This window comes from Zootermopsis nevadensis, unplaced genomic scaffold (genome assembly GCF_977971745.1).
Source record: "Zootermopsis nevadensis isolate Lab colony 2312 unplaced genomic scaffold, Znev_1.0 Znev_ptg000025l, whole genome shotgun sequence".
Lineage (NCBI taxonomy): Eukaryota > Metazoa > Arthropoda > Insecta > Blattodea > Termopsidae > Zootermopsis > Zootermopsis nevadensis.
In genome coordinates this window covers 6,544,513-6,562,096 of record NW_028259157.1, presented here as the reverse complement: position 1 = coordinate 6,562,096, position 17,584 = coordinate 6,544,513, and the positions used below count along the sequence as shown (strand labels likewise).

Here is a 17,584-nt window from a genome sequence, read left to right as displayed (position 1 = left end):
AAAGATATTCACTTTACAAAAGAAAATTGTTAATTATTGGCTGGTGTAAAACCTAGGAATTCATATAGAAGTCTATTTAAGAGATTAGAAATCTTACCTCTTCCATGTGAATACATATTCTCATTAATGAACTTTATTGTAAATAACCAAGAACTCTTTCAAACTAATTCTGCTATACATCCTGTCAACACAAGGAATAAAAATCAGCTTCATAGACCAATTGCCAACCTCTCATGTTTTCAGAAGAGTGCATATTATGCAGGGATCAAAATTTTCAACAGTCTACCATCTGATCTCTCAAGTCTTGTAAATAAAAAGGCACAATTTAAACCAGCATTGAAGAGATACTTAATTACACACTCCTTTTACTCTGTCGATGAATTCCTAATGTCTACAAGTAAGTCGTAATTTATCCTGTGTTTGTATTTGTATAACATGTATTGTATTATTATGACTTATTCTACATCCTATTGTCATCTGACTAACTTATGGATCCATGGAAAATGATGATGATGATATATCTTTGGCTTTTCAATGTGGGTTGGCAAAAAGTACAACTCACAATGGTACAAACTTTCTAATGTTACAGACTTACAAAACTAGTAATACACGCACTTTATCAGACTGTGAAGGAAGAATATGACACTGCAGACAATTTCAGGAATCAGTATTCAATGGACTTCTTGACCTAGAACTTACATTTTATTATGTATTCTGACAAGGCATGGTACACTTTAAGTGCATACATAAACAGCTAAAATAACACATACTGGAGAACAGAAAGTCCTCATGATGTTCATGAAGTGTTATTGTATGATTTAAAAGTTAAGGTTTGATGTGTAATTAGTGTACAAAGGATAAATCAGCCAATGTTGTATGTTTACCTCTGCAATCTACCGTTTCCATCTTGTTTCTGTTTGATGGTCATAAAAGGACACAAAAAGTTTTCCTCAGTATTCATGACGGAAGCAAACATGCAATGTTCCATAATATTATTCTTACTTTTGGAAACCAGAACCCAGGTCTACAGGAAGTATGGGCTAGGCATTGGGAAAAAAATTACAAAGTTACAGCAAGGAAAGTTTCAGACAATTAAATACCAGTGTGCAGTATTGCTAATAACTACATCTTCTGGAGGATGTAACAGCTGTAGCAGTAATTATCACTACACCCACACCCATCTTTGTTTTCTTTAATAGGCAGCACACAGCAAATTCTCATCTTCCTCATCCTCAGACATTTTCACTTTATGTGGGTTGTCTGAAGGAATTCTCATTGTAATTGCCTACAACAGGGGCACATGAACTTGGAAAGCCAAATGTGAAAAGTCACTGAGAAGCACATTCTCTATTAATAACAACTTCAAATGAACAGAATTTCCCTGAATAGAATGCTTGAAAATCACAAGATATAGGACTGTTTAATGTTTCTAAAATTAAACATTCAAAATAAGAGAACTAATTATACAATTTTTGACAGATCTCTTCCACTATATATTATGAGTGAAATAATCATTTTGAATTGGGCACATCACAAGAACAGAAAATTCAATGTTAATGTAATGGATTTGCTATAAAATTTCAGAGTACATAATACAAACAAATCTACATGAGAAATTCCCTTTAAAGGTAAGTTATGAACTATTTATTTGCTTATATTTGAAGTGGAGGTATATGTCTCTATCTCTTTGGCAGCACACTTTTACACCTTGAAGAAAGTCCTGTGCAAACATGGAAATCAAGATAAGGGCATTACTTACTTGTACATCCAGCATTAGTTCCTGTAGTTTGAAGTAATACTGCATCACCACCCTGATCAGTTGCACTTGTTGCATGATGGAGCTGAGACTGAGGAGTTTGACATATAGAATTTGAATGGTAAGAGTGACCATGCTGATCTAAGGAAGTTGTGCCACAATCAGACATCTTCACTGACTCAGCCTTCACATTAGGTTCTAACCTTCCAACTGAACTTCCACCCGCTTCCCCAGATTCAGTCTTGATACAGGAAGTCGAAACTGATAAATTATCGTCTCTACCTTCCAAGCCTTCAGACGGTACAGTGCAACTTTCTGTACCAGACTTTGCTATATGAGGTACATCATTTCCTATATCTTTCACAAGTCTGTTATGGTAACTAGTATTTCCTAAAGAATTCTGTGTCACAATATCAACGCCAAAGCCAAGACACTGAATACTTGTTTCATGGGACAGAGTTGTGGGATTAGTTTCTGTTCTACACTCGGAAATTGTCCCAGCTGGTAACTCACGATCACATGCTGGGGAAGATTCGTTGTTAGTGCTTAACTGTTCTATCACGTTGGATGTGATGTTGCTAGAATTTGGTGAGTTCAAAGTGACAACATTAGACTCAAGACTAACTGAAGAAATTTGTCTGACATTTGGATATGTTAACCTATCTACTGCAACTGATGTTGGTATAGTGACCGATGTACTGGTTGACATGACACCACCTACAGATGTAGCAATTCTATCATGAAATGACGTAGGTATTCCCCTCCGTATCAAACCAATTGCCTGTGAAGTTGTACCAGCATTAAAAAGTAATGTTTCACCAGAACTAATGATATTTGAAGATTCTGTTCTAATTGTACCATCCTGCAGAACATTTTCTATGCCAGATTCTGGAAAAGAAAGTGCTTGAGCTATTGTTGAAGTAACTACACTGCCAACCTGACCAGACAGGTGATGACTTCCTGGTGGCAACACTACTGGAGGCTGAGCAGTCACACCACTTATTGCCTGTGAAGATATACTACCTACAGGCAATTTCACCTGTTTCACTGTAGCAGGCTGTCCAAGAACAGAAACTGGAGCTGCAATTCCAGATTTGTTGATCTGTCGCACTACCAATGCAGTCCCCTGCATCGCACTCATTCCTGATGCCACCTGCAATGAACCACCAGGTACTGTCACTTGGTGAACACGTATCACTTTAGAACCTTTGGATGACACCACAACAGGCCGTGCTGTTAAACCAGGTGCCACAGGCACAATCACCTGACGGACTCCTGCAAACAGTGCCGGTACTGCAGCAGAGTTTCCTACCACAACAGGTTTTCCAACACCTGTTGCTTCCACACAACTAGGTACACTTTCCTGCACTATCACTGTCCTCCCTTGGATGCCACTACCATCTGTGAATAAGAGTCCATGTTGTGTTGTCTGGTGCAACTGCATTGGTGATTGCTGTCCATCCGACTGTTCCTGCTCATGAGAATGAGAATTCTGTTCTTGTGAATGTTGCCCCTGCTGCTTTGAAACATCCTGCAGGTCACTTGCATCTGACACAACACTTCTGAGATTCCCAGCCTCAGTACTAATGTCCATGGATGGAGTGGCCCTCAAACTAAGAGTTTCATCTGCATTCTGTGACGATGGAGCAGGAGAATCCTGAATATGAGACAGCTGAGTGATCCCACTTGAACTGTCTTCACTGCCAATAGTTCGAGGGTCATCTGCTCCAGGACTCATTTCTTGGGCTGAGGAAGACTGTTGTCCTAAAATTTTCATTTTCGTTTGTGCAGATTTCTTCCGTTTTGAAGACTGATTTGCATTTGTAGGAGGGTTAGAACGACGTCGAGGAGCCGGTTTATTATTGAGGTCAGGAGAGTTACGCAACTGTTCTGCATATTCATCTAAAATTGCATAAATCCTTTGAGCAGTCTGTTCATCTTCTTGGGGCTTCTGCTGTGGCTTTGGTACAGGCGATGCTTTGGAAGTGGTTGTTGCAGTGCCAGACTTTACAGATTTGGATTTTGAAGACTTTGAAGATTTAGGGGGTGACTTCCCAGAAGAAGTTGAAGTAGCAGACGGTGCAGGAGTCACGCAAGGACTAGAAGAGCTTTGTGAAGTTACACTCAATGCAGGTGAAGCTACAGGCTGACAGTTACTGGTTACTACCACCACTGGAGATGACATCTTTCCTGTCACATTTCCTCCTGCAACAGCAGATACAGGAACAATGCTTGAAGTTCGTATTGTTGAAGCCTGTGTCACATATGTAACATTCAACCTAGATGTTGCTGCTGTTGTTGAAACTATTGGAAATAAATCCTGTGAAAATGTACTGGGTGTCAACTGGCTTCCAGTACAAGATGTAAACTCCATGTCAGTGTTTGTTGTTGAAGTTGCTGCCTGTGTCAGGAGAAGCTGTTGGGTAAGGATAGTGTGTTGTGGCTGAGGTTGAACTGTACTTCTTTCCTTCATTTGCGATGTGTTAGTCACTTGTTCTAAAACTGATTCAAATTCCCGCAGTTGTTCCAGTGTTGTGGAACTAACTGTAGGCTCAATTGAACCATGCGTAATCAAAGTCTCTGATGCTCCCACATTCTGTGATAACCTGGTGTTCACATTAGAATTTGAAGTAGAGGATACTGGAGACACCAAGACTGATTGCACACTCTGCTGCCTCAGTGGTGCGGCGACACTGGCAATAGCTGATCGAGCAATAAGACTTCCTGCCCCAGGAATGTGCAGCACTGGTCGAACATTTCTTGTTGTTGGACCAATTTGTCTAGCCACAGTTTTCTGAACAGGCATTACCCTATGCACAGCTGCTGTTGTTACCAGCATTTGCTGCTGCTGCTGCGGTATTGCACTGCTTACCTCTTCATCAGACGAACTTTCTACTACACATACTTCTGGTTCCTGCAACTGTGAAGAATTGGCAGCTTGGTTTTCTGTGCTGCTCACTGTGGATGAATGGTGAGGATTCTGCAAAGCTGCTGCCAGCATTCTGTTCCTTTTCTCTGCATCTCTGGGCAAGACAGGAATAGATGGCGTGGCTATAGCAACAGCCACAGAACTTGGCAGCACATCAGGTAGCTGCGATTGCTGAACATTTTCCGACGCTTGAGACGGTTTGATACCTGATGTTCGGCTGGCAGAAATGGTGCTTGCAAGAGCTGCCCCAGCATTGGAATTAACTAATGTAGTTGTATCAGGGTGCATGTATATAACACCAGATGAAGTCTGTATGGCTTGCACAGTCATCCCTGCCCTGAGTGCTGCAGATACAGCAATCCTGGGAGATCCTTGCAAAATACTAAACACTGATCCAGTGCTGGTAACGTGCAGTGTAGATGGAATCCCAATATCCACACTGCTAGACACTTCAGTCTGAATAACTCCTGTATCAGGGGAACGTGAAACTATATTGCTCATGTTAGTTGTTTGAACAGCTTTTGAAAGCACTGTGCTTGAAACAGAGGATGCTTGTGGTGCAGTTTCTGATGGAACTGTTTCACGTGTTAAACCATTTTCATCTTCACTACCCCTGACAGTAGCATTACGAGAACCTCCATCCACTGTAGTACTGGCCTGATTATTGTATATTGTTTTCCCAAATGCTTGTTGAAATTTGGGTAAAGTAGCTGTCTGAGATGAACTTTGTTTCTGTCCTCTGCTAGCTAAACTTCTGTCCTTGGTTGGCGACCTCACGGGTGTTGAGAATCCTGCAAAGTTCTCCTCATACATGGAATGTGTGGATACACGCTGCTGCTGCTGCTGCTGGTGTTCGGTGCATAGTGAAGATGCTGGAGCACTGGTGGATGCATCAGAATGATCAGGGATGACACTTCTAGAACCTGCTTGTGTACAGATGATGGGTTTGATCTGAAATTTGCGACCCTTACAAACTAACTGCAGCATCTGGGAATCTGATGTCAAAGCAGGATTATCTGATGATGTAGTAATTGAATTAGCACAGTTTTTGGAAGATATTATACTTGCTATTACATTTAAGTCCACTCCTTTTACAACTGGAAATGGACCTACAGGAGTAACATGATGAGAATTATTAGTCTGGTGAGCAGCATTCTGTAATGAGGGACATGTAGAAGTATTTGCTTCTAATGTGACTGGCTTAGGAACAGCTGGATTGTTTCGGATAACCTCATTCACTTCGCTGGCTGCAGTTGGAAACCTGACATCTGATCGTGAATTTACCTTTGTTTTACTCTGGGAACCAAAATCCAAAACTGAAGCAGTGTGCTGTGATGAGGAACCAGATACTGTTTGAACCTGCTGGCCACCTTCACCAATAGTATTCCTAAGAACCTCTGTAACCTCATTAGATGATGTCAAATATTTTACTTCTTGCCTTGAATTCAGCTTTTTTGTCAAACTTGTAGATGATGGAAGTTGTTGTGCTATATGGACTTGAACACTGCCTTCTCCTAGTGTACTTCTAAGAATCTCATTCACTTCACTTGTTGTTGTCAAGTACTTCACTTCTGACTGAGAGTTCAGTTTCATGGGTTTTGCTTGCAGTATGGATGTGCTAGAACTCTGTGCTGATGATGCTGAAATAACTGCCTGACCTTGAGGATTTTCAATGGTTGTGTTTAAAGTTGATTGTGAGGACTGAGAGTGGGTCAATACGTTGCTCACATTTGAAGGTGATTCCAAAACCTGACCTGAGGTCCCACCTGATGAGTTTCCTGAAGACTGAAGGTTCTGTGAATGTGTTGCTTTTGGAGTGTGATGGGAATTACCTCGACTGTTGTTGCTTGTGGATGGTGTATTTCTAGGCAACTGTACCACTTGTACCGTAGCTTCTGAAGGTGGTGGTACTATCATGTCCAATGAGTTCAATCCTGGAACATTTTTCACCAACAGATCACTTTTCATGTATTGATGTCTATTCATATCTCCAACCAATGAATGGGATATGGGAATCTGATTTTTTCTATCAACATCAAACAGACTTTTACTTTGAATGGATTTTCTGGAGAGAATATCTGGAGTAATCTGGGAAAGAGGGTTTCCTGGTCTGTTATTTGCTTCAGCTAACAATCTACTTGATTTGAGATCTTGATGTGAAACATCTGCCCTAGTCAGAACAATACGTGGGTTTAAATTCAAAGTACTTAGCATAGGAGCAAACTTAGTATATGATAAATCATTCTCTTCTCTTTCAGGTGGACTCTCCTTTGTTCTATTGTGCAAAATCTGTGATAAGTGATCACGTGGACTGTTCTTTACATTGTGAGGTCTAAACATTCTCAATGACTTCAGGACAGAGGGATTACTTGAATGCTTATCTGGATTAAGAACAGACTTGAGCTTAGGGACTGAAGGAAACTGTGTATTTGGAACTTCTTTGCCATTCTCACCAATGCGGGCAAATATATTCATCATTTCACTGCTAGATAAATCACCCTGGCTTAGATCATCATTCATCACCACTTGGAAATGTGAAATGTCTTTCAATTTTTTCTGGTCAATTCTTTTACCAGATGATGCCTTTTCATTTCTGCCATTCTTCTCCTTCTTTGTTGGCTTTTCAGCTCTGAAGCCATCACTTCCAAGACTATCAGTCCTACTATCTTGTGTTCCATTCTCTGAATCATACACAGATGAATATTGCAGCCTATAGTTCTTGTGCTTCATCCTTTCAGTATTTTGACTAGAGTCACAGTCAGAGTCTGAATATTCCAACTTGTTCACTTTCCTTCCTTTGGTGCGAGACCTGGGAGCAACAGACGTATCAGAGTCAGAATCCCCCTGTATGGGCCTAGCACGTCTTTTGCACGCCTGGCCGTACAACACTCCCGACGTATCATACGTATCATTTCGAAGGTCGACCCACTGTTCATATCCTTTCTCAATGCCATAATACTCATCTTTTTCGTCGTCACCACTCGGCCAATCCTTGAACTGATTGTAATCAATATTCAAGAATTTCAACTCTTTGGTAGTGCCTCTCATTTCCTCACCATTCTCCAAATATTTCTCACACATTATACTAAGCTCTGCCCAGTCTAGAACCCAACTAAGCATTTGGTAACGAGGGCTGCTAAGTACAACTGCCAAGTCATCACAAAGCTGTGGAGTCAATCCTAGTGTCTCAGCATCCAGCACTTGATTCGGAGCAGATAGCACATCATAGTTCAAAGATTCGGTCACAGTATTTCCCTTGATTAAAATTAATGCATCAAGTGTACGTTCTTTCCTCTCTACACCAGTTGGATCCACAGCAGGGGATTCTATTCCAGTAAATTCACCACATTCAGGACAAAGTTCACCAAGAGCACCGCCACTGCTGGGGTCAAATGGAGGATGGAGGTTACACCTATTCTGTTGCAAATGAAAGTCAGAAATAATCGGTTCATCTTCAGAACAATGAGAAGTACGAGATGACACGACTTCATCGGGATGCTCAAACTCCACAGTCATCACTTGTCCAGTGTCGACCTCGATCGGATCACTCCGAGTTTCACCACCGACACAGTTGTAACTTAAGTCCATATTTTCTGTCCCTATGCTCTGCGATTTACCCTCACTAACACTTCTTGGATCTCCTACATCTACAGTATTCACCTGAGCAGGAAGACAAAGACACTTCCCACTCGCAACAGCCATTTCCTTAATTCGTTCATAACAAACTCGAGTTGGGTTTAAAGAGAATGCAGTAAGGACACACTCACGGCACACCCCCACATTGTCTTTAACCAAATCAGCAAGCTTCAAGAAACCATCAGATAATCTTACTTCTGCCTCTCGAACTTTATCCCTGTCATTTTTCATCTTCTGTTGTTCTAGCTCATTCATGTCAGTTGTAAGTCCCCTGATATATAACTCAATGCAGAGAGACTTCAGTGCATCTCCAAACTGAAAGAAAAAAAACAACAAAACATATCTCACTAACCTGTACCTTATTAGAATAAACATATGGACTAATTTGCATTTAAAACTTTAATCAATATGTGGAATGCTTTCTTACATGTTGCATTTCATTAACATATTTCAAAGCTTGAACACCTTTTTGAAGTTTTATTTCAGTAATTACTAAAACCACATACAAGTGGTTTGCATTCTTGCTTCCTATTCAGGAGGTCCTGTGATCAAATCTTGCCCTCACAGACCCACTATCCTAAGTTTTGTTTTTCTCAGTCCCTCCAAACAAATGTCAGGTTGGTTCCTTCAATTTGGCTGTGACTATTTCCTTCCACTTCCCTCCCAATTAATTTTTCATTAATCATCCCATTAATTGACAATACATAGTCTGCGGTACTGACAGCATCATTAAATAAACTACAAATGAGTAAATAATTGTTAAAACACATTTCTTGAATTGTGACTTTAAGAATTTTACAATATTTCATAATCACCAATAACAAAATAATATACTTTTCTCTTCAATGGTCATCAAAAGAAAACATTCATACTTCATTTCCACCACGGGGGCAAGAAAGGGCAACTACGAGTCTTCAAGACAAGTTTTATATTCCAATATATGATCTGTGGTTCTCAAACCACACTGACAAAGACAATTATTACAGTCTATATATGCAGTTGTCAACATTTTTCCAAAATGCAGACAATCAACTTCAGTATTATTAACAGTGAGAGACAGGAAATATTAAACAACAATGCTATGTAAAGTTAATCATTCCACTGCACAATGCTGTCTTTGTAAAATGTGATAATGTACAATAATGATCAATGTTCAATGTATATAATGCAAACCATGACCCAGTACATAACCATTCTTGTTAAAAACTGCAATGTTTACTAGTGTTGTCAGCATTGGTCACAGTCTTGGGCCTACTGCTCCTTCCATACCATCTGTACTCCCTCCTCCAACATACAGTTGTAACATTTCATGACACAATGCCAACTCGTAGCATCATTTACTCACACACCCACCAAATAAAGAATTTCTGCTGACATACTTCCCAGGATCAAACAGCAAATAATTACACGGATTTCTTTAATTGACTGCTGTTACAGCAGACAAGAACTTATAATGGAACAGCTTGTCACTAGTTGACATGAAACAAGGTACAGAATTACACCAGGACTGACTCATACACACAGTACCACACCTAAGTTTTTTTTACAAATTATATGCTCACTTTCTGGCCACTCTCAGCAATAAAAAAGGAAAACAGTGTTGTTCCATGAGCTTTAGTTATACCACACCATAAATACGTATATGCAGAGCTCAGCACATTCTTAATGCCAGCAGCAGATGGAGTTGAGTGGTTAGCTTCATGCACTGCCCACTTTATATATGAGGGAACAGCCCCTAGTACTATCTGGATATGAGGCTAGATGGTCACAAGAGCCGGTACGGACATGAAAGCTAGAGAAACATGCTTTGCCCCTGCGGGAACCTAACTATGCCAACCAGGTCAATGCTTAGGCACTACTAAGTTACAAAGCTACCTGCTCTTTTTATGAGCAAAAGTTTTTTTATCAAAAATTCCACATAACAGTACCATCTCTTATCATACTACAAAAATCAGAGTCTAAGCAAAAATTAGATCAGATATGAAACCTAGAAAAACATGCCTTATAAACTCAAAATGTTCACAGTTTTGAAGGGTTTTAAAGATGCCAAAGTACGGAAATTTCTAAACTCTTTTTATGGCCCCAAGGCAAACTGTACCACTCAAATCCAGACTTTTATTATAGTAGTCATCACCAAACTGCATGCATCAGGGCCACAGACAGACTTCATCCTCCTTATGGCACAGTTCTCTGTCAAAAATAGTGTGTTGCTGGTTTTAATAAACTGCAAGCTACAAGTTGTCTTCACTTACCTGGACTCTGCTGTTCATGTTGTAATACTGTACAATTTTTCTGTAAACTTGAAGGATGCAATCTGGCGAGAGCTACTATACAATTGAAGAAGACACTTTATTTACTGTATAGGAATTCCAAGAAAATATACGTCACCTGATTCACTAGAACTTGGCAGAAAAGATAAATATGCACAGCACTCTCAGCTGGCTGAATCAATTTCCGAATCATTTTTGGTAAAGTCTGTGACACAGAAGGCAAATCACTGTGAAGAAGGGCCCATTCTGTCATGAGATCCTGTAGCAGTGTCCCAGTCTCACTGACTGGCTTCACCATGGCCACTGTCAAGAAGTATTGTGCAGCAAGTTCTGCAACTTTGGCGCTGTATTTCCATACACGAGCCCGTTTACCATCCTTTAAGGCATATCTTCTCACCAAAAGCAGCCCATCTTTCAGGTCAAAGTGTTTCAACTACACAAAAAGTAGAAATCCTTATACACTTCCTTCTGAATACAAATTAACATATCACACAAAGTGCAATAATCTCAAATTTAACTCTTAATCTTACTTCAACAATGAATTTAGGAGTTTTATATTAAACACAAGATTAACCCCTGAGCGTGCGAATCAGTAAAGTTACGCAGGACTTTAAATCCCTGGCTGCGTATGTCAGTACTATTACACCAGGTTGTAGGCCTAATTTCTACAGACCATAAGTATGGAACGAATAACTCCAGCGCGATGACATTTGCACTGGTCTGTTGTGAATGGCAACCCTGTTGTATTTCCCTCTAGCAAGTACCTGGAGTCTAAAAATAAACGCCTCCCCTCATAGTTACAATGGAGTGGCCTTGGACAAGGCCTTGACAGAGGCCCAAGTAGAAGAATTTCTAGCAGATGACTCTCTCAGTGAATACAGTTCTGATGAAGATGGTGTTTTATAAATTGATTACGCACAGTTGGTGACACCCGGAGATGACGTTATTAGCGATACAGATAGTGACAATGGTGGCGGCGAAATACAGGAACAAATCGCAGAGGCAGTTTCCAGCAAATTTGTGTGGAAAGATATAGATTCATTTACTCCTTCACGGGAAGCATTTTGTAATATATGTGGTCCCCAATTCGACACTGCTGAACTAGATGTCGTGGGTTTTTTCGAAAAAAAATTTGATATAGCTCTTGTACAGCACATTGTTGTTGAAACAAGCAGATATGCTCAGCAAGAAATATCAGAAAGTGCTCATCCTCTCACATTTCACTCTAGGATTAGGAAGTGGCAAGATGCTACAGTGGACGAAATTTACGTGGTTTTGGCTGTATTTATGGTGATGGGCATTGTACAAAAGCCTACACTTAGATCATACTATTCAAAGAACCGGCTGCTGTTCACTCCGTTTTTTTCTAAAACTTCCATACCAAGCTCAACTTCTGATCCACTTGCTTCCATTGCTGATACACAGGGTGCTCATCTTATAAGGCAAGATTATAAAACCAACTTTTAAGAGGATTTCAGTGAAAAATTCATAATTATATCTCATATAGTTCAAAAGTTATGATAAAAAAAGTATTTTACAGCAAAATTTAAATGGACATTTAAAAAATATCTGCGCAGGACGAGCACAAAAGCGGTTTTTAAATTTGCACGCTCAGGGGTTAATAATAAAACACAATTATAAATTTATTTTTTAATTTGATACTTCTAAATTGTGTTGTAAAAAAATACCCCTACCCCACTGAATTGTTAATTTAGTGCTAAATACTGTTGTCAATTTGATGTTAAGATAATTATGAGGATCACACAATGGTGAAAATAAATAATATGCCATTAGGGAATTATCTTCTAATTTCAGAAGCATGTCTTAGCAAAATTATAAATTATTCCTTTCTGCTCACTAATTCGTTTTACTTTAAAAGGTATAATACATCATCAAAAAGCAATAATGCCTGGAAGAAGACACACAATTTAATCACTGATGTTGAACACATTCAAAGAATCTTGTTATTCCCTTTTGATAAGGTGAAGAAAAGTGGATAAACAATATACAGGTCAAGCAATGGCAAAATATACTTAAAGTATCCCACTGTTTGCTGAAACAAAACCAGAATCTTCAGAAGAGACAAAAACACTTATAAACACATACTGAAAAGATATAATGAGCAATCCAGAGAAAGTGGTTACATGATAAAAAGTGAAGAAGAGAAAATTGGGTGCCTACAGAACTGTCAAGTACACAGAAAAAGGCTTAAGAATCATAATACGTTCTTGAGTGAGAAGTTTGCAGTTTGCGCAGAATCCCAAAGTCAAGCATCAGAGAAATATGACTGAATAGTGTAGTGTGGTGAAAAGTGTGCTTAAGCTCTCAAAGCACATTCACAAGAAAATCTGCTAATATTGTCATTTAAATTCTCATTTTCAGTATCAATACATATAAATACTTTGTTACCACATGTAGAAATACCTATTCCTGAAATCCAGCAAACAAAATATTTAAATATTACAAATGATACATTATTCTTAAACATCATTCAGCCAGACCATCACCTCTTTGATTATATCATGTATCCTTTTGAATTTGTAGAGGAGTGCAATGTACATGTCTATCGTATAAAAGAAGTGTTCCTCTGCACTCTCCTCTCGGTAGCAAGAATCCCTTGACTGAAGACATTTGTGGATTGCTTCTGCTAGCTTCAGGGCTAAGTCTTCACACTTGGACTCACACAACATTTCCAATCTCATTGAAAGAAGAATTCCTTTCTCAGTCTGGCACAATTCTAAAACTGAAAAGACAAATCAAGTGAAGTCAATTAGTACATCCTGCAACCTGATAATCTCATTAAACTAGATGAGAAGTGGTAATGCTGATGGTAGTGATGTAATCAACAGCATGCAATCATCCAGTTCTTTGTAAGACGCTGTATCACAAACCAGAAGGCTGGGTGCAAGAAACTGTGGTCCTACAGTGAAATGAAGATCTAACATTAGCAAGTTTCATCCAAGAAAACAGATTTACATTCAGAATATCCCAAAATCATTCTGACAAGACAAGCACTAGGGAATCCAAAAAAATTACAACTATATTCTGGTGACCATGTCTGCAAACATAACTCATTATAAATAAGATGTGAAATAAAGTAATCACGAAGATATCCGTCTTCTGGGTTGTTGCGCTGTGTAGTCTGGTCGATGTTAACCAACGTTTCAGAGGTCATACTGCCTCATCGCCCTGATGACGGAGGCAGTATGACCTCTGAAACGTTGGTTAACATTGACCAGACTACACAGCGCAACAACCCAGAAGACGGATATCTTCATACTCACCGCTGTGAGAACCTCAAGTCTTATAAAGTAATCACCTTCACGAGCCCAACTTTACATTGCAAACATCTAATTTTATGAATATTAACAAAATATTTATAATTAATTTATATGTGCAAGTAGTAGTAGTAGTAGTAGTTATAGCAGCAGCAGTAGTAGTGGGTTTAAAGATGCAACAGATATTCTGACTATTTATGCCTGTGTACTAGTTAATATACACAGTCAGAGTATGATAAAAAGTTCACACAAAAGTCATAAAAACCAGAAAAGTTGAAGGACCCAACCTGCAGTTGCCTTAAAGCAGAATTTTACTTTAAATACTTCAATTACAAAACCAAATGCACTCTTCTCATTCTCAAATGTGGATAAAGGAAGAAAAATAAACAACTGTAAAGATTTAACTGATAAATTAAATCCCTTACAGATACAATGATTAAAAACCCCAACTGCTTGCACTGTAGGCAAACATGCTACAAACTGAACTGTCGCTGACAACAAAAGTGCACTAACTTTTATGAGACTTATAAATCAACAATGGAAAATAAGATTCCATATTAAAAGATGCAGTGGAATGTCAACACCTAATATTTTGACACAAGTCGTAGGAGGGTCTACTGCCATACTACAAAACTGGAGCCAAAGCAGAGGGTTTCAGTCAACAGGGCCCCCTTCTATTAACCATAAATCAAACATACTGATGTCCAGTAAAAATAGCAAATAATAACCATGATAAAGTTATGTATGGTCGATTAACACAAAAGTTACTTTGTCTCAATGTTATGTTCAATTGAGTTAATGTTTGGCAAATGACATCCACAGCCGATGCTCAGGGATTGACATCTTATTAAAGATGTCAAGTCTTGAAAACAGCCCTTTGAGGTTCTCATAGTGGTAAGTACAAAGATGGCTGGCTGGCTGTCTTTTGGGTTGTAGCACTATGTAGTCTGGTAGAAGTCCACACCAAATGAAAAAGCATGTCACACATGCTCACCTTCAGAATCATCCAGGTCTTCTGCACCATTCAAAATCCGATGTAGAATTGGATGACCCCAGGGGTCATTAACTAGTCCAATCAATGTTTTGCACCTTGGAGCTGCATTATGGTTTGAGAGCAGGTTAGCACAGCGTTGCAGAGTCACACTTAAATGTGTCTTAGTTGCTGGTGACAACTTTGGCCATTCGCCTTGTAAAACTAGGTACAGTGTGTGCCTGAAAAAAGGAAATGCAACTGTCTAAATTACTGTTTGTATACAAAATCATTAAAGAACACAATTTTCGTATTTTAGTGGCTCGATTACAATAGTCTGTTATTAAATAAATTACACACACAGTATATTTATTATAAACTCCTGAACTCTTCATAATACAAAATTCTCACGTACGACAAATTTACATTTTTTACAAAACTTTAACAAAATAGTGAGATTTGAGGTTCTCATGATGTATAAATATGGCTGGTATGTACAACCATACAGTCCAGCAGACACTGACTACATTCTGCTACAATCCATAAAACAGCAGTCTTCACAAGTCAATGTAAATCGAACATAAGGTGTCTTATTTTATAATATCCCACGAAGATATGTTAAATGATTGAAAATGCTGAACATATAGCTAAAACCTTGTTGTGGCCTACGGAGATAGATGAGTTTTGACTTCAAAGGTTTAATATTATTACATCATACATAAATTTGTAGCATATTAAAAAAGCTGATATCACTGTTATTTTTTCTGTGTTGCACTGTTAACACAGAACCTCAAATATTATCCTAGAAACCACAGACATGTAACATGAAGGTGCTAATAATGCTGTGTGGCCCTTGGGTCACTGGTGGCAACATAATTATAGAAGGGTTGAAGAAGTCCGACAAGACAAGGCAAGGCAACCCCTCCTCTTCCAGAGAGTACAAGAAGTTGAATAAGTATAACATTTTCATTGTATGGGAGAAGAGTTTATAATAATCTTTGTTAAATCAGTTCACACCACAACAGTTTGTGGAAACAGCAGAATCACCACCCACTATTGCCCTACTGTACAATAGCCGGATAGCAGCAGTGGGATTATTCTAGCTTCCCCATACCAAAGCCACAACAGCAGACAAAGCCAACTTTAATCAGATTATACTTAGTTTAATGAAAAAAAAAGATGATCAGCCTCAAAATAAACCATATTGCAGAGATAAACCAATAATACACTGTGTCCCATATGTAAAGATGGATGTTAATTTACAGACCTTTGATAAAACTGTAATTTGCTACTCATATTGACATGACTTATTGCCTGAGATCTTACCGATTCTATCTGATGTATTTTAAACACATTCCAGACAGCTTTTATTCTTCAATATACACTACACCCACTAGTTTCATCATATGAAAAGAATAATGTCAAAAGTAAAAAGCCTAATGAAATAATAAGTTGTGGAACAGAAAGTATTAATCGCATCAAATGTGTTCTATATACTGCTCCTACATAAAAAAGTCAAGAAACGCATCAAATCTACTTCAATAACATAAATACAGACATCACAAACACCTTTATCCAAGACAAATGAAAGTCCACTGAAATTGATGGGGAATATAAATCCAGTATTTAAGATAAGTGCATAAATAAAAATAAATTCACTAAAGCTGTGTGCAGAAATCTGCTTCCTCTTGAGTTAAATAAGTGAAATACTAGCAACTGTCAAAGGTTTGGGCTAAGAATGGAAGACAAGAGAGAGTTCAGTCCTAATAGTGTGTGTAAATATTATTTTTTACTTCAACATTACAACCGAAATCACTCAAAATATTTATATTTCCACGCTCTTAAATCAGAGCAAATTTCTGATTATCCAAGCTAATGAAGGAAAGAAGATGCACAAATAATTTAAAAACACTGATTATCCAAAATATTTTGTTTGGTTAAATCATAAAACTTCACAAATTACATTCCTTATTTTTTTACACTATTATCATTTACTTTGAGAGACAGCTTGTAATGGTCACTTGTTTTTTATGAACTGCTCATATTCCTCAGCATGGCAGTACAAATTTTACTGATAGCTGCAATGTCAGTTTCTGAATCCTCCCTAACACACTGTAGTGCCACACTATGATTGATATTCTCACTACTTTGTCCATCTCCTTCTTTACATTCATCCTCCTCACCCTCTTCTTCCTCCCTTGTTTCACATCAACACTGACAATGCCTGCATCTGTCATGTATTGGAAGTTAAGCTCACACACATTACTTAACAGTCTTTCTTCGTTATCTTTGTTAACATTTTCAAAACTTCTCATAGCACACACCACACTCTTGTACTTTCCAGTTTCTTTGTTAGGAAAACCTTGAAGATCATCTTCTAGATCTGGAACAAGTTTCCTCCACAATCAAACCAGAGTTACTGAATTCACCGAAGACCACGCCCTAAATATGTTGTACATAGCACCCAACACCACCATTCCTTTTTACAATGCAATTATGTTGTCTTCATCACCAAAGAGTTCTGAGGTGATCCTAGTAGTGTTGTTTCATGGACACAATCACAATCTCATAATCTTTGGCCAATTTTGTTACCAGTTGTCTGTTCTCAACTTTCTTCAATTAACTCAGGCTTTGTTTTACTTCAAGTACCATTTTCTTGTTTTTGAGTCACTTTACTTAGGACCCATAAGTGCAACTATCAGTTTCACCCAAAACACAGGACTGACTGAAACACACTAACATTTG

The 17,584-nt window shown here is 38.5% G+C and overlaps 1 protein-coding gene across 6 annotated transcripts in view; it reads right to left on the bottom strand.

Annotated features, from left to right (window-relative positions):
• LOC110828876 (uncharacterized) overlaps positions 1–17,584 on the bottom strand; it is a 58,902-nt gene that overhangs the window by 24,413 nt on the left and 16,905 nt on the right. For all 6 annotated transcript variants that reach the window (XM_087355611.1, XM_087355610.1, XM_022061999.2 and 3 more), the window contains 4 exons: positions 14,864–15,081; positions 13,099–13,334; positions 10,710–11,024; positions 1,760–8,636 (listed from right to left, as the gene is read on the bottom strand). In XM_087355611.1, the coding sequence (XP_087211737.1) occupies positions 1,760–8,636; positions 10,710–11,024; positions 13,099–13,334; positions 14,864–15,081 (7,646 nt within the window). The remainder of the gene's footprint in view (positions 1–1,759; positions 8,637–10,709; positions 11,025–13,098; positions 13,335–14,863; positions 15,082–17,584) is intronic.